Below are 27,017 nucleotides of genomic sequence, written 5' to 3' on the forward strand. Positions count from 1 at the left end.
ATCTGATTGGCTGTATGTGGCTCCGCCCCCTTTCTTAACCACTTCAACCTGCAGATGTTTTCACCTTAAGGACGAAGGCAATTTTCCCCTGTCAGCGCTCCTTCCATTCATTCGCCAATAATTTTATCACTACTTATCACACCTGTATGATCTATATCTTGTTTTTTGCCACCAATTCGGCTTTCTTTGGGTGGTACATTTTGCTAAGTATTATTTTATTCTAAATGCATTTTAACAGGAATAATAAGAAAAAAAAGAGAAAAAAAATCATTATTTCTCAGTTTTCGGCCATTTGTCCAGGTTATTGCAACATTCAAAATATTTCCCTAGTACAATGTATGCCGCAAATATTTTATTTAGAAATAAATGTGCATTTTTTCAATTTTGAGTCCATCACTAATTACAAGCCCATATAGGCTAAAGGTAATAAGGTAATAAAGGTAAAGGTAATAAAGTAATATACCTTCACAAAATACATATTAAAAAGTTTAGTCCCTCATTTAACGATTTATGTATTTTTTTTTAAACTGTAATTTTTGTTTTTAAATTTTAAACGTGTGCTTTTATATTTTTAGTTAATGGGCAGGGTGGGGAGTCAATCAGTTTTTATTTAGTGTGTATTGTTTTTTTTTGGTTTCGACTTCTACTTTTATTTTACTTTTTGGCCACTAGGTGGCGCTAAGTACTCTCCTGGAAGATACTAGGGAGTGCGAGAGATTTTTTTTTTTAACATTTCGGTTCATGAATCAAATACCTACTGATTGGAGGCATTTGATTAATTTGTAGGGAATCGTTTGTCTTGGAGGAACACTGTTCCTCTTCAGCAATCAATCCCCTGTAATAACTGTGGGGAACAAGCTGCCTGCACGCAAATACGTGTGCACAAGGGTAGCAACACTGCTGGATGGATATATTCGTCCAGATTGCCTTTGAGTGGCGATTTTTGGACAAATATATCCATCCAGATTGGCTTAAGTGGTTAAAATGAACCCCAGTCACCCAATGACCAACTGTACCAGGTTTGAGGCTTGTGCCATTAACAGTGCAAGAATGGCAGCAATTTTAATATTCCCCTTGAAAATCGACAGGTGAATTTTGATTGGCTTTTTTAGGCTCTACCCACTTTTCTGAATATTAATCCCAGTCACCCAGTGACCAACTGTGCAAAGTTTGAGAACCATACCATTAGCAGTGTAAGAATGGCTGCAGTTTATATTTTCCCAGTGAAATTTGTTTTTGGCTCCACCCAGTTTTTGTAACCTTGACACACAGTCGCTATATGACGAAGTTTGTGAGCTTTCAGGTTCCTGGCATCAAAAATGTGTTAGTGGAAGCAGTTTATCCACCAAGGAAATCTGATTAGCTGTTTGTGGCCCCCAGCCCCTTTACAGAATTTGGGCCCCAGTCACCCAATGCCCGACTGTAGCATGTTTGAAGCATCTGCCTCTGCCATTTACAGTGTAAGAATGGCAGCCGTTTAAATTGTCCCCTTGAAACTCAATAGCTGAATTTTGATTGGCTGTTGTAGGCTCCAGCCACTTTCCTGAATCTAAATCTCATTCACCCAGTGACCAACTGTGCCAAGTTTGAGAACCCTGCAGTTAACAGTGTAAGAATGGCTGCAGTTTACATTTTCCCATTTAAAATGAATGGCTGAAATTTGATTGGCTGTTTTATGCTCCGTCCACTTTTCCTGGATTTTTAACTTTGGTTACCAAGTGACCAACTGTGCCAAGTGTGGGGACTTTGGCTTGATTACTGTGAGAATGGAAGCCTTTTACATTTTTTCCATTGACATGAATGGGTGGAATTTGATTGGCTGTTTGTAGCTCTGCCTAGGTGTGCAGGGGGATGCGAGACCCCCAGAACATATCATCGCAGGTAGTAAGGGATCTGTATACCAAGTTTCTGTCAAATCGGTATAGGCGTTTTCGAGTGATCGCGGCACATACATACATACACGGAAACACAGACACACACACGTACGATTTTATATACAGTGGTGTGAAAAACTATTTGCCCCCTTCCTGATTTCTTATTCTAATGTTTCTGCTCATCAAAAACCGTTAACTATTAGTCAAAGATAACATAATTGAATACAAAATGCAGTTTTTAAATGATGTTTTTTATTATTTAGTGAGAAAAAAACCTCAAAACCTACATGGCCCTGTGTGAAAAAGAAATTGCCCCCTGAACCTAATAACTGGTTGGGCCACCCTTAGCAGCAATAACTGCAATCAAGCATTTGCGATAACTTGCAACGAGTCTTTTACAGTGCTCTGGAGGAATTTTGGCCCACTCATCTTTGCAGAATTGTTGTAATTCAGCTTTATTTGAGGGTTTTCTAGCATGAACCGCCTTTTTAAGGTCATGCCACAACATCTCAATAGGATTCAGGTCAGGACTTTGACTAGGCCTCTCCAAAGTCTTCATTTTGTTTTTCTTCAGCCATTCAGAGGTGAACTTGCTGGTGTGTTTTGGGTCATTGTCCTGCTGCAGCACCCAAGATCGCTTCAGCTTGAGTTGACGAACAGATGGCCGGACATTCTCCTTCAGGATTTTTTGGCAGACAGTAGAATTCATGGTTCCATCTATCACAGCATGCCTTCCAGGTCCTAAAGCAGCAAAAAAAACGCAGACCATCACACTACCACCACCATATTTTACTGTTGGTATGATGTTCTTCTGCTAAAATGCTGTGTTACTTCTACGCCAGATGTAACGGGACACGCACCTTCCAAAAAGTTCAACTTTTGTCTCGTCGGTCCACAAGGTATTTTCCCAAAAGTCTTGGCAATCATTGAGATGTTTTTTTTAGCAAAATTGAGACGAGCCTTAATGTTCTTTTTGCTTAAAAGTGGTTTGACCCTTGGATATCTTCCATGCAGGCCGTTTTTGCCCAGTCTCTTTCTTATGGTGGTGTCATGAACACTGACCTTAATTGAGGCAAGTGAGGCCTGCAGTTCTTTAGATGTGGTCCTGGGGTCTTTTGTGGCCTCTCGGATGAGTTTTCTCTGCACTCTTGGGGTAATTTTGGTCGGCCGGCCACTCCTGGGAAGGTTCATCACTGTTCCATGTGTTTGCCATTTGTGGATAATGGCTCTCACTGTGGTTCGCTGGAGTCCCAAAGCTGTAGAAATGGCTTTATAACCTTTACCAGACTGATAGATTTCAATTACAGTACTTTTGTTCTCATTTGTTCCTGAATTTCTTTGGATCTTGGCATGATGTCTAGCCTTTGAGGTGCTTTTGGTCTACTTCTCTGTGTCAGATAGCTCCTATTTACCGTATTTTTCGGAATATAAGACGCACTTTTTCTCCCCCAAAAGTGGGGGGAAAAGTTGGTGCGTCTTATAATCCGAATACTACATTTTTTGACTGGCGCTGTCCTTCCCTCTGTCCCCACTGTTGTCTGCTGTCCCCCTCTGTCCATCATCCCCTCGGGTGTACAGTGTCCCCCTGTCCTTGGCCCCCTCTGGTGTCACTGTCCATCATCCCCCGTGATGCCTCTGCCCCTTTAAAATAGATCTTGAGACCGCTGCAGATTAACAGCAAGTTTCGGTACACAAACCTAGGAAAGTGGCCACACAGCTTCACATATCCCTCCTGCACTTCGGTATCAATTGCCTCCCCGACCGAGAGCGCTGCAGATGACCGGCAAGTTTTTTCACGGCACGGGAAGGCGACACACAGCTTCAGAACGCAATGTCCAATCAGGCGAGGGGCGCTGCGCGAGACAGCCAATCACAGCCCTCTCTGCTCCCTGCTTCCTCCCAATCACCAGCCCCGCTGAGAGAGCCCTTGTCCCGCCTTCAGGACTATCGGGAAGGCTGTGATTGGCTGCCTCGCGCAGCGTCCCTCGCCTGATTGGACATTGCGTTCTGAAGCTGTGTGTCGTTCTCTCATGCAGTGAAAAAACTTGCCGGTCATCTGCAGCGATCTCCGTCGGGGAGGCAAATGATACCAAAGTGCAGGAGGGATATGTGAAGCTGTGTGGCCACTTTCCTAGGTTTGTGTACCGAAACTTGTTGTTAATCTGCAGCGGTCTCAAGATCTATTTTTTTAAGGGGCAGAGGCATCACGGGGGATGATGGACAGTGACACCAGAGGGGGCCAAGGACAGGGGGACACTGTACACCAGTGCGGCCACTTTCTTAGGTTTGTGTATAACCTGCGGTTACCGTAATCTGCAGTGGTGTCAGGATCTATGTTAAAAGGGCAGAGGCGTCAGGGGGGATGATGGACAGCAACACCAGAGGGGGCCAAGGACAGGGGGACAGGACACCAGAGGACATCGGATCCCTGTGAAGAGTCTCATCCTCTGCAGTTTTAATGCTGCTGCTCAAGTTTTGCCCAGAATGCTCCAAGCAATCTGCTGGCGTTTGTGATGAAAATCAGCATCTTTTCAGCGAGGCACCCTCCTGCTAGCACTGTCTTCCCTCTCCAGAGGTACAAGGAAGGCACAAGGGGTACAATAATTGGGGCAGAACACATAGAAGTTGCTCCTGGACCATGGACGCACCAGGTTTACTAAAAGTTTTATTTTCCGTGATTTTTATGCTCTAAACCTGGGTGCGTCTTATAGTCCGGAGCGTCTTATAGTCCGAAAAATACGGTAAGTGATTTCTTGATTGAAACAGGTGTGGCAGTAATCAGGCCTGGGGGTGACTACAGAAATTGAAATCAGGTGTAATAAACCACCTTTAAAGAGAGTCTGAAGCGAGAATAGATCTCGCTTCAGACCTCATAGCTAGCAGGGGCATGCGTGCCCCTGCTAAAACGCCGCTATAGCGCGGCTTAACGGGGGTCCCTGTCCCCCCAAACCCCCTCCGTGCAGCGGGGGAGCGCTTCCTGGTTGGGGCAGGGCTAACCGCCGCAGCCCTGCCCCATGCGCGTCTGTCAGACGCGTATCTCCGCCTCTCCCCCGCCCCTCTCAGTCTTCCTTCACTGAGAGGGGCGGGGGAGAGGCGGCGATGCGCGTCTGATAGACGCGCTGGGAGGCAGGGCTGCAGCCGTTAGCCCTGCCTCCAGGAAGATGATTACCAGCGACCATTTTACGACCAACTTTTGCGGGGGGTGGGTTGGGGGTGAAGGGACCCCCGTTAAGCCGCGGGATAGCGGCGTTTTAGCAGGGGCACACGTGCCCCTGCTATATATAAGACCTGAAGCGAGATTTAGTCTCGCTTCAGTGTCTCTTTAAGTTATTTTTTAACAAGGGGGGGCAATCACTTTTTCACAAAGGGCCATGTAGATTTGGAGGGTTTTTTTCTCACTAAATAATAAAAACTATCATTTAAAACTGCATTTTGTGTTCAATTAGGTTATTTTTGACTAATAGTTAATGGTTTTTGATGAGCAGAAACATTTAAGTGTGACAAACATGCAAAAGAATAAGAAATCAGGAAGGGGGCAAATAATTTTTCACACCACTGTATATAGATATATTTACAGTTTTATCATCATTAACCTATTGCAGGCATGCAGATTGTGCATAAATAAACATACAAATTAAAATATTGAAAATTACTTATCTGCTTAAAGGATACCCGAGGTGACATGTGACATGATGAGCTAGACATGTATGTACAGTGCCTAGCACACAAATAACTAGGCTGTGTTCCTTTTTTTTATTTCTCTGCCTGAAATACTTAAATATCAGGTATGTAAGTGGCAGTTCCTGTCTGAGTCAGGACTGGGTCAGACTACAGTGTGACCCTCACTGATAAGAAATTACAACTATAAAACACTTTCCTAGCAGAAAATGGCTTCTGAGAGCAGGAAAGAGATAACATGGGTCAACAGTTCATAGATTTTAGCTCTGGCATACTTCGATGAATGTGTTACTGAGCAAAAACAATAAAACAGTAAAAACTTGAAAAGTAGATTTAAATATAAAATAAAACCGTGGAATATCTTAAAAAGTAATTTTTAGGAGAAGGATTATAGATACAATTGTTTATTTCATTAGTTTATTTTCACCTCGGGTGTCCTTTAAATATTGTCTTTTGGTGTCCCCTTCCAGGCAAGTCCTACTTATGACATATTGATCCAGATGGAATATCTTGATATGGTGATTCAGGAAACTCTTCGTATGTATCCTCCAGCAGGGCGATTAGAGAGGGTTTCTAAGCAGACTGTTGAAATCAATGGGATTACCATACCTAAAGGGATGATCTGCATGATCCCAGCTTATGCATTGCATCATGATCCTGAATACTGGCCAAATCCCGAAGAGTTCCATCCTGAAAGGTAAAGCACAGAAGAGATGTCGTATCATTGAATTCCAAGTCAAAATTGAACTTATCTTGTTCTAAACTGATTTTAATCTAGTACAATTTTGAAACATTCAGTTGTGTTTTAGCTGTGGCCATGCACTAAACTGCCCAAATTGTCTGTCATTTCTACTGTAAAGGAAAGGTGGCCACTAATGGTCCAATTTCCGAAACCATCCACCAGGCAATCAGATAAATGCAATCGATCGGAAACAATCAACTGGGTGACGGGAAGGGAATATGTACCCAATCTGAAACGATCAATGGAATAAATCCGTTTTTCTGCTCCAAAATGAGGTGGCGACCCAGCGTTGGGGGAGGATGTGGGACCAGTGCCAGTTTGAGTACCTCTGACCCCCTTGCGCACATGCCAGCAAAATTCTGTGGTGCAGTATGGTGCTGTAGGAGGTCAAAATGGCAAACTTTTTACAGACACTATGATCCACATAGGGTGACCCTGTGATGGACTGGATCTGGCTAGTGATCAGCTCAAATGCGCCTACATAATATTTAAATTATGTGGGGCACAGCCGGTGGGTGAGGCTGGTGGTGATCGAAGTGCCAGACTTAGGGCGGTTCACACTTAGGGCGGCTCCCAGCAGAGTCTCTTTCGGCAGTGGTAATTGACTCTGGATGCCGCATGTAGCGTAACAGATCTTTTATCTGGCATGGTAAAAAGCTTTAGGTGATAGGTGTTGAAGACAAAAAACATTAAAGTTCATACACACCTACCAACTATCTGTCCAACTATCTGCCAAATTTGTCTGTTAAGCCCCATTCACACGCTCAACAGCGGTCTTTTATGCAGCACAATTCTCAAACAGCTTTTGTTGTGAAACCAGTTGAAACAACTAAAAAAAGTATTTTGCTATTGCTCAAAAAGCTGATAAGAATGATAAAAAGTCAATCCAACAGTTGGATTGACTTCTTATCAGTCTTATCAGCTGTTTGAACAACAGCAAAATACTTTTTTTAGTTGTTTCAACTTGTTTCACAAAAAAAGTTGTATGGGGCTTAACAGACAAGTTTGGCAGATAGTTGGACAGATAGTTGGTAGGTGTGTATGAACTTTTACAGTGGAAGGATTGGGTGCTGAACATAATACAGTATGTCAGGCTTGCCTGGTCAATGACTATAGGTCAGACTGTACGCCCATATGACTGACCTATATTCCAGCCCGTAACACCTGCGCAAACTCCTACCTAACACAAAACTACAATACACCCTGCAGGTAGATGTAGCATACAGACTGACAGATAGTAATCCACCAAACTGAGCCTAATAACTTTAGCAATTCAATGGGCCAATGGGCACAGTATTCACAAGTGTATGTATTTATATATATGTATGTATATATATATATATATATATATATATATATATATATATATATATATGTCACCTGAGGCCTGGAGGATGAGGCAATCCAGATGAATGAACCAGATGACTGCTGAGGCAGATATTCCAGAGTAGCAAGGTGGTTCAGAACACTTTCCAGAGATAGCAAAGTTTAGGCAAGCCAGTGTCGGTCTAGGAAGCGTTCATGCAAGTCCGTGTCCAAAGCAGAGGTCACTCCAGGCAGCTAGCAGGCGTAGTCCAGGTACAAGAGCAAGGTTGGCAACAGGAAATCCAGTAAAGATAAGCGTAGTCAGGATACCAGGCAGTAGTTGGCAACAGGAATCAATCAGAGGTTTAAAGAGACACTGAAGCGAAACAAAAATATGATATAATGAATTGGTTGTGTACTATGAATAATTACTAGAAGATTAGCAGCAAAGAAAATATTCTCATATTTTTATTTTCAGGTATATAGTGTGTTTTCTAACATTGCATCATTCTCTTATACAGTGGTGTGAAAAACTATTTGCCCCCTTCCTGATTTCTTATTCTTTTGCATGTTTGTCACACTTAAATGTTTCTGCTCATCAAAAACCGTTAACTATTAGTCAAAGATAACATAATTGAACACAAAATGCAGTTTTTAAATGATGTTTTTTATTATTTAGTGAGAAAAAAACCCTCAAAACCTACATGGCCCTGTGTGAAAAAGTCATTGCCCCCTGAACCTAATAACTAGTTGGGCCACCCTTAGCAGCAATAACTGCAATCAAGCATTTGCGATAACTTGCAACGAGTCTTTTACAGCGCTCTGGAGGAATTTTGGCCCACTCATCTTTGCAGAATTGTTGTAATTCAGCTTTATTTGAGGGTTTTCTAGCATGAACAGCCTTTTTAAGGTCATGCCACAACATCTCAATAGGATTCAGGTCAGGACTTTGACTAGGCCACTCCAAAGTCTTCATTTTGTTTTTCTTCAGCCATTCAGAGGTGAATTTGCTGGTGTGTTTTGGGTCATTGTCCTGCTGCAGCACCCAAGATCGCTTCAGCTTGAGTTGACGAACAGATGGCCGGACATTCTCCTTCAGGATTTTTTGGCAGACAGTAGAATTCATGGTTCCATCTATCACAGCATGCCTTCCAGGTCCTGAAGCAGCAAAACAACCCCAGACCATCACACTACCACCACCATATTTTACTGTTGGTATGATGTTCTTTTGCTGAAATGCTGTGTTACTTCTACGCCAGATGTAACGGGACACTCACCTTCCAAAAAGTTCAACTTTTGTCTCGTCGGTCCACAAGGTATTTTCCCAAAAGTCTTGGCAATCATTGAGATTTTTTTTTAGCAAAATTGAGACGAGCCTTAACCTCCTGAGCGGTATGGACGAGCTCAGCTCGTCCATCACCGCCGGAGGCTGCCGCTCAGGCCCTGCTGGGCCGATTTTTATCAAATAAAGTGCAGCACACGCAGCCGGCACTTTGCCAGCCGCGTGTGCTGCCTGATCGCCGCCGCTCTGCGGCGATTCGCCGCGAGCAGCGGCGAAAGAGGGCCCCCCTAGCCGCCTGAGCCCTGCGCAGCCGGAACAAAAAGTTCCGGCCAGCGCTAAGGGCTGGATCGGAGGCGGCTGACGTCAGGACGTCGGCTGACGTCCATGACGTCACTCCGCTCGTCGCCATGGCGACGATCTAAGCAAAACAAGGAAGGCCGCTCATTGCGGCCTTCCTTGTTTATTATGGGCGCCGGAGGCGATCGGAAGAACGCCTCCGGAGCGCCCTCTAGTGGGCTTTCATGCAGCCAACTTTCAGTTGGCTGCATGAAATAGTTTTTTTTTAATTAAAAAAAAACCCTCCCGCAGCCTCCCTGGCGATCTCAATAGAACGCCGAGGAGGTTAATGTTCTTTTTGCTTAAAAGTGGTTTGCGCCTTGGATATCTTCCATGCAGGCCGTTTTTGCCCAGTCTCTTTCTTATGGTGGAGTCATGAACACTGACCTTAATTGAGGCAAGTGAGGCCTGCAGTTGTTTAGATGTTGTCCTGGGGTTTTTTGTGGCCTCTCCGGTGAGTTTTCTCTGCGCTCTTGGGGTAATTTTGGTCGGCCGGCCACTCCTGGGAAGGTTCATCACTGTTTGCCATTTGTGGATAATGGCTCTCACTGTGGTTTGCTGGAGTCCCAAAGCTTTAGAAATGGCTTTATAACCTTTACCAGACTGATAGATTTCAATTACAGTACTTTTGTTCTCATTTGTTCCTGAATTTCTTTGAATCTTGGCATGATGTCTAGCTTTTGAGGTGCTTTTGGTCTACTTCTCCGTGTCAGATAGCTCCTATTTAAGTGATTTCTTGATTGAAACAGGTGTGGCAGTAATCAGGCCTGGGGGTGACTACAGAAATTGAACTCAGGTGTAATAAACCACCTTTAAGTTATTTTTTAACAAGGGGGGGCAATCACTTTTTCACACAGGGCCATGTAGATTTGGAGTTTTTTTTCTTACTAAATAATAAAAACCATCATTTAAAACTGCATTTTGTGTTCAATTAGGTTATCTTTGACTAATAGTTAACGATTTTTGATGAGCAGAAACATTTAAGTGTGACAAACATGCAAAAGAATAAGAAATCAGGATGGGGGCAAATAGTTTTTCACACCACTGTATGTGCAGATTACACAACACTCAGCATTCAAAATGATTCTTTCAGAGCAGTCTGTGAACTAATGACCTCTCCTCTAGCAGATAAAAAGAATACTGTTCACTTACAGTTGAGATAATAAAAGTCAGAAGACAGCCCTCTCCACGACTTTGAAAGTCGTAGAGATTAATGGCATTTTTGCATAGAGATAACAACTGGAGTTTCTTAACTCTTCCTGTACTGGAAACAATTACACTGATGTATCTGATCTTGATGTTTTATTTCTTAGCTGTGCTACACATACAAATCATAATATCATAATTTTTTTTTCGCTTCAGTGTCTCTTTAACGTGGTCAGGATACAAGGCAGTGGTCAGCAACGGGAATCAGAAATGAAACGTGGTCAGGATACAAGGCAATAGACGGCAACAGGAATCAAATAGGTAGTGAGCGCATACCCAGCAACAAGCCAAAGCTAATGCTATCACGGGCGATGACTGGGGGCGTTCACTGAGTTTAAATACAAGAGCTAACCAATCAACACAAAGCAGAATTGAAACTCAACCAATAGTTATTCAGCGTGCCAATTAGTCAGCTGACACGCAGGCACACGTAAGCTACTGTTTACATCTGCGGAGCGCATACTGGGAACGTGTCCTCAGCTTAACCAATGGCGTCTGAGAGCCACCCTGCATTCCAGTGAGCCCGGGTCTCGGTGTTCTGTCTCGCATGAAGACTGAGGATCTTACACAGTAAATCTACTGAGATATTGGAGACAAAAACACAGCTACCCGTGCTTCTGTGCTCTACTTTGCAGTTTTCAATTAAAAACACTGATCAAAAAATAATCTGAGTTTTAGGAACATATCGGAGGAGCTTATGAAATTGGACACCTTTGTAAAAGGTCAGTTCAGTCACTTGCTTCCGGATGTAAACAGTCATATGTTCCGTATGGGTAGAGTTCCTTCTAGCTCTTAAGCAGGGTACATACATTACTGTCGCCCAACAGGAATTGGGACATGTTTCAGATCCCAACAGGCCAGTTCTCTTACTATGGAGGGAGGCGGAGGGTGCGGTGCACAAAGGAGCGGGAGGGGAAAGGAAGGAAAATAACAGTGTTGGGTAGAATTCAGTCGAGTTTATTCAGCAGGCTACATATCTTGGTGACACAAGACAGAGGGTGGTGGGCTTCCATATACACACTAGATTCAAAGGTGGTCGAGTTTAATCTAGTGTGTGTACAAACCTGCACACCCATAGCAACCCATAACAGTTATTGTGTTGTACCACTCTGCCTAATGGAACAATTTAATGTATGAATGTGTTTCTTGAATACAATTAATAATAATAATAATAATATGCCACCTAGTATTACTTGTACCTGGTTAATTGTGTGTTAAATTGTGGCAATATAATAATACAGAGACATAACACATGGAAAAGCTTAGTGCATCTGGCATTGTGCTAAAGGATTATATATGTGAAAGGTTGAAATATTGGACCTGGGTATAATTGTGTACTGTGAATAAACATTATGGACACAGACTATACTGGCAAATATGGTAAACAAAAAACTTAAAGAGGAACTGTAAGGTCAAAACAATTTATTGCCAGCAAGTAGCCTATACCCACTTTATAGATGAAAACCCAGTATTTCCTAATATAAATCTAGCATTTTGCTGGTATTGCACCTTTAAGTAGGAAGCCACGCCCCCTCATGAGGTTAGTCCGCGGCAGTATATAATTAGGCTTGTGCGCACTGCCTTCTGGGTAGTGACGTCACAAGTTGCTAAGGGGGAAAAAAAAAAGCTCCACTCCTCACCGTCATCAAGGTGAGACGTGTGCACGGGGCAGAAGAAGTTTATCTTGCAGCTTCTGCTGTGATGATTGATCATCCCTTAGGTTTCGTTTCCATCTGTGCGCTTCTGTCCACTTTTCAGCAACATGTATCAATCTGTAACATTGATGCGCTGATAAAAAGCGGACAGAAGCGCACTAAGTGGAAATGAGGCCTCACTGCGTGTGAAGCTGCGCTGCCACTATCAGGTCCAAGGCATGTGTTTAACGCTCCTCATCCCAGCTGGAATTCCTCTCTGTCAGCTCTGCCTACAGCCTTTGATCCTTTACTCTGCCTGCATGTGGGGTGAATGCACATGACATGCAGACAGAGGCAGAGCTATAGGATCATCGGAGGCTGTAGGAAGAGCTGACAAGAGGGATTCCAACTAGGATGAGGGGAGTTACACATGCCGCTGATAAGGGAGAGGAGAATGCTACTGGGGAGAAGGCTACTTCATAAAATTTTTTTAGCAAGGGGGGGGGGGGGGGGGAGAGAGAGAGAGAGAAAACGGGAGACAGCGAGTACATCTCCCTCCTATACATTCCACACAATTCCCCCTCCTCCTACCCCCCTTGCTTCCTAAGCTGCTCCTCTCTCTGCACAGACTGCTGCTCTGACCACTTATCTCCCAGCTGCAGACAAAGGGAGAAACAATTACTAGAAGAGTGACATTTCACATAGCTGGCCATGACCCTCTCACTATTTAGTTTGTTTTGTACATGTAGTACAGCAGGCATATGGTACTTTTTGATTAAGTAATGGCTCAGACACATATACAGCACTGCTTCATTGCAGGGGCATAAAGGACCTCTGATGTGACAAATATGACTCACCTGGGGTTTCTTCCAGCCCCTAGCAGCAGTCTCAGTCCTTCGCCACAGCTCCGGTCCACTGTGTTGTCCTGCTGGCCATCAGTAAAGATCGCGACCCCACTGGCAGGACGTCTCTTCTGCACCTGCATGGGCTGCGTGTCCACGTCATCTGACACGTACTGCGCCTGTGCACAAGTACTGTGCAGGCGCAGTACGCCCCAGATGACATGGAAGCGTGGGTATGAATGCCCACACAGGCGCAGAAGATACAATCTGCTGGCGGGGTCGCGATCTTTACCAGCAGGACAAGGCAGAGTACCAAGGCTGCAGCGAGGGACTGTGACTGCTGCTAGGGGCTGGAAGAAGCCCCAGGTAAGTAATATTTGTCACATCGGAAGTCCTTTAAAGTGTACGTGAGATGAAAGACATTTCAAATAATATAGTTACCTGGGGCTTCCTAGAGGCCGCTCAGTCCCTCGCAGTCTCTGCAGGTGGCTCCTGTCCCCGCAGTATGGCTTGGTAGTATGGCTGAGTCTTGCTTCGTCGCACATGCGTGTCTCGGCCAGGCATGCTCCCGTGGCTGGGAACGTTCTGCGCTTGCACAATACACTAGGCTACTGGGCCATACTGTAGGGGACAGGTACCACCTAGAGAAGTGTGCGAGGTATTGAACGGCTCTAAGGGGGATAAGTATAAAACTTGAGATGTTTTTCATCTCAGGTTCACTTTAAAGGGAACCTGAGATAACAGTAATGGCCATATTTATACTTACCTGGGGCTTCCTCCAGCCCTATGAGGTACAGTATGTGGGCTCCCTCGTTGTCCACTCTCCTGCACGCTCCTATGCACAGGAGGGATATGCGCAGTATGCTCCAGGGCACGGGAGCGTGGCATGGGCCAGTGGACGAGGCCATGCATGCGCAGAAGTGTGCAACTGGTCAAAATACTGGGAGAGATTTTAGGACAAATGACAGATGTCACTTAACTGTCCCTCAGGGAAACTCACAATCTAATCCCTGCCATAGACATATGTCTATGTATGTATTGTAGTCTAGGGCCAATTTAGGGGGAAGCCATCTTGTCTGAGGTGGTAGGAAACCAAAGTGCTCAGAGGAAACCCCACACAGACACGCAGAGAACATACAAACTCCATGCAGTTAGTGCCCCAGCCGGGATCTGAACCGGGGACCCAGCTCTGCAAGGCAAGAGTGCTAACCACTATACCACCATAGGTGCCTATTGTAATACTGGATACAAAGAGGTGAAGTGAGGAGCACCAAAGTACCAACAGGTGTGCCTCGACCCCGTCCCAGTGTCTCTTGGGACCAATACAACAAAAGAAGAGTGGGTCGGCACCACCAAATGTATCAAAAAAGCTCTTTTAATGAACTGCTGTGATATTGTTCATTAAAAGAGCTTTTTTTATACATTTGGTGGTGCCGACCCACTCTTCTTTTATTGTAATACTGGCGCTGCAGGTGCCCAAATTTCACCTCACTGCGGATTTCAATGGACACCTACGGTGATGCTGAAACTTTCCCATCACCCTTTCCACACGCTAAGGCTCCTTTCACACTATGTACGTTGCCTTATGATAGAATCGTAACGCAATGCTGCCAAAAAGTCACATCACACCTTAGATATACGATGCGTTGCAATGCATACACTATAACTAAAAGTATGCTTCACTGCCACTATAAAGCAGTGCATTATCCAGATAACCCATTGCAATGCAATGAGCACAGTTTACTAGCCCCATAGAAACATCATTGCATCGCATTCAAATGCCACAATATTGTGTGTTGTGACAGATCACATTGCATATAGGGGTTGATTCACTATAACAAATAGCGTGCCTTATCAGAGTTGACATGCCTTATCAGAGTTGTCATGCCTTATCAGAATAGCAAAGTGAGCACTACAAACTTATGCCTGCTAATTGGCAATGACGAGAGCTCCACTCGTCCTGCCCTGGGCCCCTGCGGGTCCAATCACTTTTCGGGTAGGTGTACACATAACATGAAAGGGTGCATTTTATGTCAAGTTTTCTTTTCATGCAGTGTGCGTTTTTGCTGCGTTTTGGGTGTATTTGCGTTAGCGTTTTTTTTTACCGTAATACGATTTTCAAGCGTTTGCGTGCGTTTTAATGCATTTGCAGTTTAATGCATTTGCGTTTTATGCAAATCACTAGGAAGACAACAGGAAGCAGAAATACATCAGAAAACAATTTTTTTTTAATCAAAAAGGCATAGAAAAACACATGGAAAACGAATACCATTGCGTTTCCATTGACTTTCATTATGTGCAATTTTTATGTGTTTTTGAAGACTATGCAACAAAACCTGCATTTTTGAAAATGCATGTAGCAAAAACGCATGTGCACTTTTGATATGCGTTTTTTCCTGCGGCCAATAGACTTCCATTTGCGGCAAAAACACTGCATTTTCCACATTGCTTGCATTTCTGCTAAGTGTGCCCCCAGCCTTCAGGGCATTATCCCCGCACTTTTATTGGCCCAATAGGCTGCCCTTTACAAGGAACTTGACAGGCTGCTGGGCCAATCAAAGTGCGTGGATAATGTCCTTTAAAGTGATTGGACCCGCAGGGGCTCAGGGCAGGATGAGTGGAGCTCTTGTCATGTTAACTGATAAGCAGGGCAGTTTCTAGGCTAAATTTCACCCAGGGCGAGGGTGTAAAAATCGCCCCCCCCCCCTTCCCCGCCATGGAGCCAGGTATAGGTGCCCACAGTTTAGGTTAGCTATGTAGGTGCCTGCAGTATAGGTTAGATAGGTAGGTGCCTGCAGTATAGGTTTGGTAGGTAGGTGCCTGCAGTATAGGTTAGATAGGTAGGTGCCTGCAGTATAGATAGGTAGCTTAGATAGGTAGGTGACTGCAGTATAGCTTAGATAGGTAGGTGACAGTATAGGTTAGATAGGTAGGTAGGTGACTGCAGTATAGGTTAGATAGGTAGGTGCCTGCTGTATAGGTTAGATAGGTAAGTGCTTGCAGTATAGGTTTGGTAGGTAGGTGTCTGCAGTATAGGTTTGGTAGGTAGGTGCCTGCAGCATAGGTTTGGTAGGTGCCTGCAGTATAGATTAGATAGGTAGGTGACTGCAGTATAGCTTAGATAAGTATAGGATAGATAGGTAGGTGACTGCAGTATAGGTTAGATAGGTAAGTGCTTGCAGTATAGGTTAGGTAGGTAGGTACCTGCAGTATAGCTTAGGTAGGTGACTGCAGTATAGCTTAGATAAGTAGGTGCCAGTATAGGATAGATAGGTAGGTGACTGCAGTATAGCTTAGGTAGGTGACTGCAGTATAGCATCAATAAGTAGGTGCCAGTATAGGTTAGATAGGTAGGTGACTGCAGTATAGGATAGATAGGTAGGTGACTGCAGTATAGGTTAGGTAGGTGCTGCAGTATAGATTAGGTAGGTGGGTGCTGCAGTATAGATTAGGTAGGTAGGTGCTGCAGTATAGATTAGGTAGGTAGTTAGGTGCTGCAGACTGCAGTATAGGTTAGGTAGGTGCTGCAGTATAGAGTAGGTAGGTGCTGCAGTATAGCGTAGGTAGGTAGGTAGGTGCTGCAGTATAGATTAGGTAGGTAGGTAAGGTGCTGCAGTATAGCGTAGGTAGGTAGGTAGGTGCTGCAGTATACAGTAGGTAGGTAGGTAAGGTGCTGCAGTATAGATTAGGTAGGTAGGTGCTGCAGTATAGATTAGGTAGGTAGGTGCTGCAGTATAGGTTAGGTAGGTGCTGCAGTATAGATTAGGTAGGTGCTGCAGTATAGATGAGGTAAGTAGGTAGGTGCTGCAGTATAGATTAGGTAGGTAGGTGCTGCAGTATAGATTAGGTAGGTAGGTAGGTAGGTGCTGCAGTATAGGTTAGGTAGGTGCTGCAGTATAGATTAGGTAGGTAGGTGCTGCAGTATAGATTAGGTAGGTAGGTGCTGCAGTATAGATTAGGTAGGTGCTGCAGTATAGAGTAGGTAGGTAGGTCGGTGCTGCAGTATAGAGTAGGTAGGCAAGGTGCTGCAGTAGAGATTAAGTAGGTAGGTGCTGCAGTATAGATTAGGTAGGTAGGTGCTGCAGTATAGGTTAGGTAGGTGCTGCAGTATAGATTAGGTAGGTGCTGCAGTATAGATTAGGTAGGTGCTGCAGTATAGATTAGGTAGGTAGGTGCTGCAGTATAGATTAGGTAGGTGCTGCAGTATAGATTACGTAGGTGCTGCAGTATAGAGTAGGTAGGTAGGTGCTGCAGTATAGCGTAGGTAGGTAGGTAGGTGCTGCAGTATAGAGTAGGTAGGTAGGTGCTGCAGTATAGATTAGGTAGGTAGGTAGGTGCTGCTGTATAGATTAGGTAGGTAGGTACTGCAGTGGTGGTGGGAGCGGGCATAATAGTAATAACTCACCTTTCTTCATCTTCAGCCGAATAGCCGATCTCACTGCTTCAATGTACTTCCTGTCTCGGCATCTGTCTCAGTAACAGCGCCCCCTGTGTTGACATGCGGAACATCATCACAGGGGGCGCTGTTACTGAGACAGATGCCGAGACAGGAAGTACATTGAAGCAGCGTGAGATCGGCTATTCGGATGAAGAAAGGTGAGTTATTACTATTATGCCCGCTCCCACCACCACAGCGCCCCCCTCCGGCCACAACAATCCAGCGCCCCGGGCGATTGCACGCATCGCACGCCCATAGAAACGGGGCTGCTGATAAGGCACGCTATTTGTTATAGTGAATCAGCCCCATAGTGTACAAGGAGCCTAAGGGCCTGAGCCCACTAATGCAGTTGTGTCTGCTTCTGCCTGCTGTTCAGCATCTGTAACATTGGTGTGTAACTGAAAAGCTGACATAACTGTGTCAGTGGACTCAGGCCCTTACTGACAGAACACAGCTTACAGTAAAAAATTGAACCTGTTAAAATCTAAAGAACCAAAAACTGCACTACCTGATTTAAAATGTATCCAAGTCAAAATGAAAAAAAAAAAAAAATGTCTTCACATCCAGCAGCTGCCAAAGGTAAACAATCACATCCACAATTGATTTTGTATAGAAGTGATCGGAAAATTGACTAGAAAAACAAAATCGGAAATCAGATCGGATCTGTCAGAAATAATCAATTCTACCCGACTATCAGATGGGAAATAGCATGATGTGTACCAGGCATAAGATGGGGGAGGTTTTTGCTTTTTGCAGATTGAGTGAGGAGCAATGAAACAGATTTCTATGCCCCACCCTCTAGGGCCAGTAACGGCTAACCTTGGCACTCCAGCTGTGGTGGAACTACAAGTCCCATGAGACATTGCAATACACTGACATCTCTAAGCCTACATCGGGGAGTCAGAGGCATGATGGGATTTGTAGTTTTGTCACAGCTGGAGTGCCAAGGTTAGCCATCACTGCTCTAGGCTGAAACTTGATTCTCACAGTACATAAATAGACCCGATCTTCTCTTTTCCCCATTCATCACCATAAACCACCCTTTTTCTATTCAATTACCCTGCTGCAATTACTTTACTAAAACTATTTCACAGCAGCCATTCAATTTTGTTTGTATGTACAGACAAACCACTAGACTCCTAGTTCTTTAACTGCACTTCTTTCCACACATGCATTGGGCGCCTTCTGATGACATCAGTCAGTTAAAAGATTAAAAAAAAAGGTGGTTACAGCCTTCAGGGCACTTTCACACCAAAAACACTTATTATCAAAATTCAATTCAGGTATAATCCTGCTTGCAGTAAAACAGGTGCAGACACTGGCAACATGAACCATCGACAACAAACCTCCAACTACCAAACCAGTATATGTCGCACACTATTAGCATAGAAAAAAATTTCTTGCCATACACATATTGCAAAAATAGAAAAATATTTTATTCAGAAATAGTAAAGCTAATATTAGCATACACTCACTGATATATGCTAATATTAGCTTTACTATTTCTGAATAAAATATTTTTCTATTTTTGCAATATGTGTATGGCAAGAAATTTTTTTCTATGCTAATAGTGTGCGACATATACTGGTTTGGTAGTTGGAGGTTTGTTGTCGACACTTTCACACCAGAGGACTTTTTCGGCGTTTTAACGCCACAGCTGAAGTTGGCGTTTTCCAAGGTAAAATGAAAGTCCATAGACTTTCATTTTACCTTTCACATCTAACTCGACGTTTTCATATGAGCTGTAGAACGCTTTGAAAACGCTATGTATTGGCGTTAAGCAAAAGGCTGAGTTTCAGACTTTTCTACCGCAGCCTCTAGTGTGAAAGAGCCCTCACTGTATAACAGTTACAACTACTGGAATAAAAAAAACGGTTACTCTGCCAGGAGTAAACATGGTTCGTCCCAAGCATTTTTACTGGATTTTTTTTTCTGTTTACGGTTCCTCTTTAATCATGTCATATTATAAAAACGTGGAATATTACATTTAGGGGGAAGAATGTGCAAAAAGTTATAAGGTTGGAAGTTCTTTTGGAAATGTGGTCAGTCCTGGATGAGGTTGTAATAACTAACAATGCTGTACTGTAACTGATGATTTGTTTAATCCTGGTTCTGAGGCTGCCATTGAAAAGCAAATAATGAAAAAGGAGAATTCAAGTATGTTTGATGAAATTACTCTCTTGGAGATTCAAGCTAGTTTGTGAATCTCAAATGGAGCACATTTGGGTGAGAAAACATTATTGATTGAAATCTGTCGAGCACTTAATCAGTTGGTACACGTTTTTTTTTCCTTCTCCATGGCAGTGCATTGTGAAAAAGATTTCAGTTAAAATGCGTTAAGTGTGAAAGGTGCCATAGGAAAACATGGGCATTACTTTGAAAATCCGTTGTCCTTTCAGTTATAACTGAGAGCAACTGATTAACCCTCTGGGGGCTAATCCCGAGCTGAGCTCGGGGTAAGCCGCCACAGAGGATTTCTCAGGCCCTGGTGGTCCGATTTGTATAATTTTTTTTTTGTTGCACGCAGCTAGCACTTTGCTAGCTGCGTGTATATACCGATCGCCGCCGCTCCGCGCTGATTCGACGCTACCTGCCGTGCCTCGCCCCCCCCCCCCAAGACCCCGTGCGCAGCCTGGCCAATCAGTGGCAGGCAGCGCTGAGGGGTGGACCGGGACTCCCTCTGACGTCACGACGTCGTTGACGTTGATGACGTCATTCCGATCATCACCATGGCGACGGGGGAAGCCAAACAGGAAATCCCGTTCTGAACGGGATTTCCTGTTTGCTTTGATCGCCGTAGGCGATCAGAGGGGGTGGGGGGATGCCGCTGCACAGCGGCTATCATGTAGCTAGCGCTAGGCTAGCTACATGATTAAAAAAATATAATAATTTAAAAAAATGTGCTGCGCCGCCCCCTGGCGATATTATTGTATCGCCCAGGAGGTTAAGGGCCTGTTTCCACTACACGCAGATTGGATGCAGATTGGATGCAGAATGGATGCAGAAAAACAGACTCGAATGAATGCCTATGGGAAGATCTGCATCAGAAAAATTGCGTTTAGTGTAAACAGGCCCATAGACATTCATTGGAGTCAGTTTTTCTCCATCCGTTCTACATCCAATCTGCGTTTAGTGGAAATAGGCCCTAATGTAAATGGGTCTAAGGCAAACAGTATGTTTAATATGGCTTCTAGAACAGCTGTAATAACTGCTGAAGAAAAAAAGGCTCCTGACAGCATGACAGTGTGTGGCATAGCAAGATGGAGTCCCAGAAAAATATCCAAAAGCCTTATTATTACTATTAAAAATAGATAAAATTGTCTTACTCAATCTTACTTGGGCAATGGGTGTGGTAGAAGACGCTGTACTCATTAAATGGGGTGGCACTACTCCATAAACTTCTACCCCTGATCACCACCAGGTCACCGGACTGGATGATATCCGAAGAGCTCCCATATACACTAGCGCAATGCACTAGAACAGGGGGCGAACACATGAGTCTTAAACACACACAACTAGGTGCAAGATTAATATGAAACTTTAATGGATGTTCACTGTTAGTGAATCATGAGGTAAAGTGAAGTCAGAAAGATAGGTTTCATGTTTAAAGAGAGTACAAGGTGGGCTTGAAAAATAAAACAAAAAGTAGGCTACCTGATCCAGTGACAGAGCGTATCAGGTAGCCAAAAAAAAACGCTGCTCCTCGCCGCTCCTGTGCACTGGCGCACGGAAGGGGGTATTCCGGGTGTACGGAATACCCCCCTGCACCGAGACCGGAAGTGGTATTTCCCATTGGCGACCTCCTCTGAATTCGAGCAGCTGCAGATGGTATAGCGCAGCTGCCGCCTGCTCGTGTGTGCGGCGAGGAGGTCGCTCTCTCTGACGAGCGGAGGGGGGCCCCGGACCGCGGCGCAGAATACATTACCTGTCTCGGCAGCGGCCGGCGGTGATGGCGTCCCACTGATCTCCATGGCTACGGTATGACTCTGAAGACGTGACGTCACCGCGCCACGCATCCAGCCGCAGCGGGCGCGCTCCTTCCCCTGATTGGACTGACTAGTCTTCCGTAGTGATGCTGGATGAGCTCGGGCGGTCTCTCCCCTCAGGCAAGTGCAGCCAGGGCTCACTTAGGAGGCAGGGCCGGCGCCAGGGGGATGTTTGGAAGCCAGCCATTCTGGCTACATATACTGGGCATATACCCCTGCTTCATATACCCCTGCTTCATATACTGGGGACATATACCTCTGCTTCATATACTGGGGACATATACTGTACCTCTGCTTCATATACTGGGGACATATACCTCTGCTTCATATACTGGGGACATATACCTCTGCTTCATATACTGGGGACATATACCTCTGCTTCATATACTGGGGACATATACGTCTGCTTCAACTGGGCACATATACCCAGAGGCGTCTCAGTCATCAGGCAACTATAAATATTTGCCTGGAGCGCCGTGGGTGGGGGAAGGGCGCAAAGCAGGGGGCCACTCGCCGCGGCTGCTAATGCAGCCAGTGTGTGTGTGTGTGTGTTTTTTTTCCATCATGCTGGCTGCCTCTATGACAGGCAGCTCAGCTCAGCTGTGCCGCCTACTGGACCGCCCCCTCTCCACTCAGAGCGACAGAGGCATAGGGACAGGGGGAAATCTGTCCGCAGGCACAGCATCTTGGGGAGCGCTTCGGCAGTGAAACCGATGCTATACTTTACTAGCCAAGGCCGTCTCTGCCATGTATCAGCAGCTGCAGAGCTCGGCACTTGGCTGCCCCGCCCCCTGTCTCTCCCCGGCTGTGTCACATTACACATACACACAGCCTCTTTCTCATTGCTCAGCCCAGCACGAGGTTTAAAACTACAGGAGGAGATATGCTGCTGCTGCCAGGCATGCAGAGACATAAGGTGGGGGAGATTTCATCTGTCCTCAGGTACAGCATCTGGGGGGGTGCTGCTCACATGCCTCCACTCACTGCACGGCTGCCTGTCACTGGCAGTAGTTCATTAAATAGCTGTAGTCTCCAGCACCCCCCACTGCCCTCCCTCCTCCCTGTGGGTCACCTGCCTTGTCCTAAACACTGATAGAACTAGTACAGGAAACATAGTGAATGCAGAAGACACACATACTGCTGTCCGTGTCTCTGCTCTACCTGAACTATTGACCCAGGGGCGTAGCAATAGGGGGTGCAGAGGTAGCAACCGCATCGGGGCCCTTGGGCCAGAGGGGCCCCGAAGGGCCCTCCCTCAACTACAGTATTAGCTCTCTATTGGTCCTGTGCTGGTAATAATCACTTCTATAGATACTTTGAATAGTGGTAACCATTAACAAACTGTTCCCCATCCCCTTCTTGCACCTCTGACACTGTAGTTGCCATTGGCAGGTTTTGGTGTGCCGTATCAATTGTTATGTATAGAGTGGTTGGGGGGGCCCCATTGTAAAACTTGCATCGGGGCCCACAGCTCCTTAGCTACGCCACTGTATTGACCCCTGTGTGTGCCTGTCCTGAGCTGTCTCCCCCCACGGAAGTATTGCTACTGAAGGGAAGCCAGAGGTGATATGCCAGGTCTGGGGATGGCAGAAGACAAATGAAAAGCCTCTCATTTGATTACTTTAGTACAGTCCACCAACAGCCTGCAGAGATCATTCAGAAGCAGACAGTCTAGAGGTATGCAGGGCATTGTATGGGATGCACACACACATACAAACACATTTGCATAGTATACAGACACACACACACACACACACGTGCACACACAAACATATGCACAGAGTACATACACACACATGCACACCAAGCTTTTTCTGTGTATGCTAATCCCTGATCTCCAAACCGATGCAGCCAAAAAGTGCTTGGCTATACTATAGCCTATCACACATTCCCAACCCAAACTAACCCCTCGCGCTCATTTATAGTATAGCTGAGCACCCATTCCTGATTGCCAAACTGACAGCACCGAACATTGCTTGGCTATAATATAGCAGAGGGCTTATTACAGATAAAATCTTTGCTGTGCCGCTCTGGAATCCCCATACAACTAGCCTGAGATTGGCAATACAATGGCAGAATGCTGGCACCTAAATTACGCACTCAGTGCCGCCATAGCGGGATGTTGCATTGCAGCCTGTGGCAGCACCCTAATAACTGGGAATGTCAGGAGCCCATTTTAAAGGACTACTGTAGGGGGAAAAAACAGTTAGACTTACCTGGGGCTTCTAGTGATCATCCGCAGACGTCCCGTGCCCGTGCAGCCACTCACCGATGCTCTGGTTCACTTCTGGAATTTCCGACTTTAATGTCGGAAAACCACTGTGCCTGCACGGCCGTGTCCTTGCTGCACGGCCGTGTCGACAGACCATACTGGACCTGCACAATACACTCCCGGTGACATCAGCGGGAGTGAGGACACAGCAAAGCAGGCACGGTGGTTTTCCGACTTTAATGTCTGAAATTCCAGAAGTGAACCGGAGGTGGGGCCGGAGCATCGGTGCGCGGGCACAGGATGTCTGCAGGGGACCATTAAAAGCTCCGGGTAAGTTCAACTCATTTTCCACCGATAACCCCCCCCCCCCCCCCCTTCAGTACTCCTGAGCCAAAGATACTTAAAGATAGGGAGGCCTCTGGATCCTCTGGTCCCTTGTAGCTGAGCGCAGACCCCCGGATGATTGCTGACAAGGGCTAGTTGGTCAACTAATTGGGGTCACAGTCCTCTTTTGTCACCAAGTGCAGCATGACTGTGCTGGTAACAAAGAGGAGCACAGCCCCAATGTGCAGGAAGGGGGTCCACGCTCAGCGGCAGGGGACCATAGAACAGCAAGGGAAGCCTCAACAGGTTCCAGAGGCTTCCCTCTCTCTAAGTATCTCTTTCTGAACCAGAGCTTCGGCTCAGGTTTACTTTAACTGTTGCGGTATAGTCATTATTGGATGGTAAAAATGTATGTGCATACGAAATGCATGCAAATGTTACCTACGCACTGCGCACATTGCTTGTGTAATGCACTACACTAATAGCAACACATGTTAAACAAGTAATGTAAGCATTGTGTGTACCGGTATGTGTTTTATGCAAACTGTGTAATGCTAAGCATCTCCAAAGTAAGCCTTGATCTATTCAGTACACTGACACTGTGTGTGTGTGTGTGTGTGTGTGTGTTGTTGTTGTTGTTGTTGAGCTGGGCTGTCACTAGGTGGGTGAAGCAAGCTATGCTGGCCACTCTGGGCAGAGTTGTTAGGGCCCTTTTCCACTGGCTGCGATCCAATTCAAGAAGCGGATCGCAGCTGTTTTTCTAGTCGCTAGAGCACCGCATGTAAATTCTGGTGCTCATTTTCCACTACAACGCTTTAATCTTGGTTCGGTTTTTGCCGAAATGCGATTGCCGTCCAGCGCGATTCTCGTCACGATTCTTGTTCCCGACAATGGTAAAGGGGAACGCGGATAGTGGAAGATGGAGCTTGCAAGATTGCAAGCGCAAATCACCTGCATTTGCTAGTGGAAAAGGGTCCTAAAGGGAACCTAAACTCAAAAGGATGGATTTTTCCTTTTAAAATAATACCAGTTGCCTGACTCTCCCGCTGATACTGTGTCTCTAATACTTTTAGCCACAGCCCCTCAACAAGCATGCAGATCAGGTGCTCTGACTGAGGTCAGACGGGATTAGCTGCATGCTTGTTTCAGGTGTGTGATTCAGCCACTACTGCAGCCAAAGAGATCAGCAGGACTGCCAGGCAACTGGTATGGTTTAAAAGGAAACATCCATATCCCTCTCAGTTTAGGTTCCCTTTAAGTTTGAGTGACGCAGCAGCTGCTGCAGCACCACTGATAATGATGATATCAGCAGCGAGCAATCATGCTGTCTGAGGTGATGCTGCAGCAGCTGCTGCTGAATCTTAGCCTCAGTCAGAGACAGAGAAACGCAGACCCAGAGATGGTACACTACAACTTTTGTTTTACTTTCCCTGGAGCTTCCTCCAGTCCCTCGCCATCATCCCATTGCCTTCAGTTTGTCCACAACCAGCTCCGGTAACTGGCTTGTGTGTGCGTGGTGGGGGGCATGGTGGTGGGGGTTGAATAAGGATTGGCGCTATGTGGTGGGGGGTGGGGCGGCACAGAGGGGTGGGGGCGCCACAGGTTTTCTTGCCTGGAGTGACAAAATAGCTAGAAACGCCCCTGCATATACCCCTGCTTGATATCTGGGCACATATACCCCTGCTTCATATACTGGGGACATATACCTCTGCTTCATATACTGGGGACATATACCTCTGCTTCATATACTGGGCACATATACGTCTGCTTCAACTGGGCACATATACCCCTGCTTCATATCTGGGCACATAATATACCCCTGCTTCATATCTGGGCACATAATATACCCCTGCTTCATAACTGGGCACATATACCCCTGTTTCATATATTGGGCACATATACCCTGCTTCATATACTGGGCACATATACCCCTGCTTCATATACTGGGCACATATACCCCTGCTTCATATACTGGGCACATATACCCCTGCTTCATATACTGGGCACATATACCCCTGCTTCATATACTGGGCACATATACCCCTGCTTCATATACTGGGACATATTATACCGACAACATACTGGGCACATATACCCCTGTCTACATATACTGGGACATATTATACCCCTGCCTACATATACTGGGACATATTATACCCCTGGTTACATATACTGGGCACATATACCCCTGGCTACATATACTGGGCACATATACCCCTGGCTACATATACTGGGCACATATACCCCTGCCTACATATACTGGGGACATATACCCCCTAGCTACATATACTGGGGACATATACCCCCTGGCTACATATACTGGGACATATTATACCCCTGCCTACATATACTGGGACATATTATACCCCTGGTTACATATACTGGGCACATATACCCCTGGCTACATATACTGGGCACATATACCCCTGGCTACATATACTGGGCACATATACCCCTGCCTACATATACTGGGGACATATACCCCCTGGCTACATATACTGGGGACATATACCCCCTGGCTACATATACTGGGGACATATACCCCCTGGCTACATATACTGGCGACATATACCTCTTGCTACATATGCTGGGCACATATATCCCTGGCTACATATACTGGGCACATATACCCCTGCCTACATATACTGGGGACATATACCTATCTAATCTATACTGAGGGACATATACCTATCTAATCTATACTGGGGACATATACCTATCTAATCTATACTGAGGGACATATACCTATCTAATCTATACTGGGGACATATACCTATCTAATCTATACTGGGGACATATACCTATCTAATCTATACTGGGGGCATATACCTATCTAACCTATACTGGGGGCAACTATATGGGCTACCTATACTGGGGGGGGGACCTATAGCTGGCTACCTATACTGCGGGCACCTATATCTGTCTCCACGTTGGGGGCGCATTTTACGCCCTTGCCCTGGGTGAAATTTAGCCTAGAAACTGCTCGTATTTGGCTCCACCCACACCATGCTTTGGTCACGCCCACACACCGCTTTCAGGAATCCCCCCCTTTGGAAATCCTGGATTTGCCCCTGCCTGTGGGCCGCTGTAAGGAGATACTATGTGTCTCTCGCAACGTGCAGGGAGGCAGGGTAGAGGCAGGGGAGCGGCAGGGGGCG

At 45.6% G+C, this 27,017-nt stretch overlaps 1 protein-coding gene and 1 long non-coding RNA gene across 8 annotated transcripts in view; one reads left to right on the plus strand and one right to left on the minus strand.

Annotated features, from left to right (window-relative positions):
• The window catches only part of LOC137503712 (cytochrome P450 3A9-like), a 124,368-nt gene that overhangs the window by 91,691 nt on the left and 5,660 nt on the right, over positions 1-27,017 (plus strand). The window contains exon 11 of the mRNA XM_068231107.1: positions 6,023-6,249. Within this exon, the coding sequence (XP_068087208.1) occupies positions 6,023-6,249 (227 nt within the window). The remainder of the gene's footprint in view (positions 1-6,022; positions 6,250-27,017) is intronic.
• Positions 5,953-27,017, minus strand: part of LOC137503713 (uncharacterized) — a 58,698-nt gene continuing 37,633 nt past the window's right edge. For all 7 annotated transcript variants that reach the window (XR_011019307.1, XR_011019308.1, XR_011019306.1 and 4 more), the window contains exons 3-4: positions 7,675-7,975; positions 5,953-6,242 (exon numbers count right to left, since the gene is read on the minus strand). This is a non-coding gene — a long non-coding RNA (uncharacterized lncRNA). The remainder of the gene's footprint in view (positions 6,243-7,674; positions 7,976-27,017) is intronic.

The sequence above is a fragment of the Hyperolius riggenbachi genome, chromosome 4 (genome assembly GCF_040937935.1).
Source record: "Hyperolius riggenbachi isolate aHypRig1 chromosome 4, aHypRig1.pri, whole genome shotgun sequence".
NCBI classification, from domain to species: Eukaryota; Metazoa; Chordata; class Amphibia; order Anura; family Hyperoliidae; genus Hyperolius; species Hyperolius riggenbachi.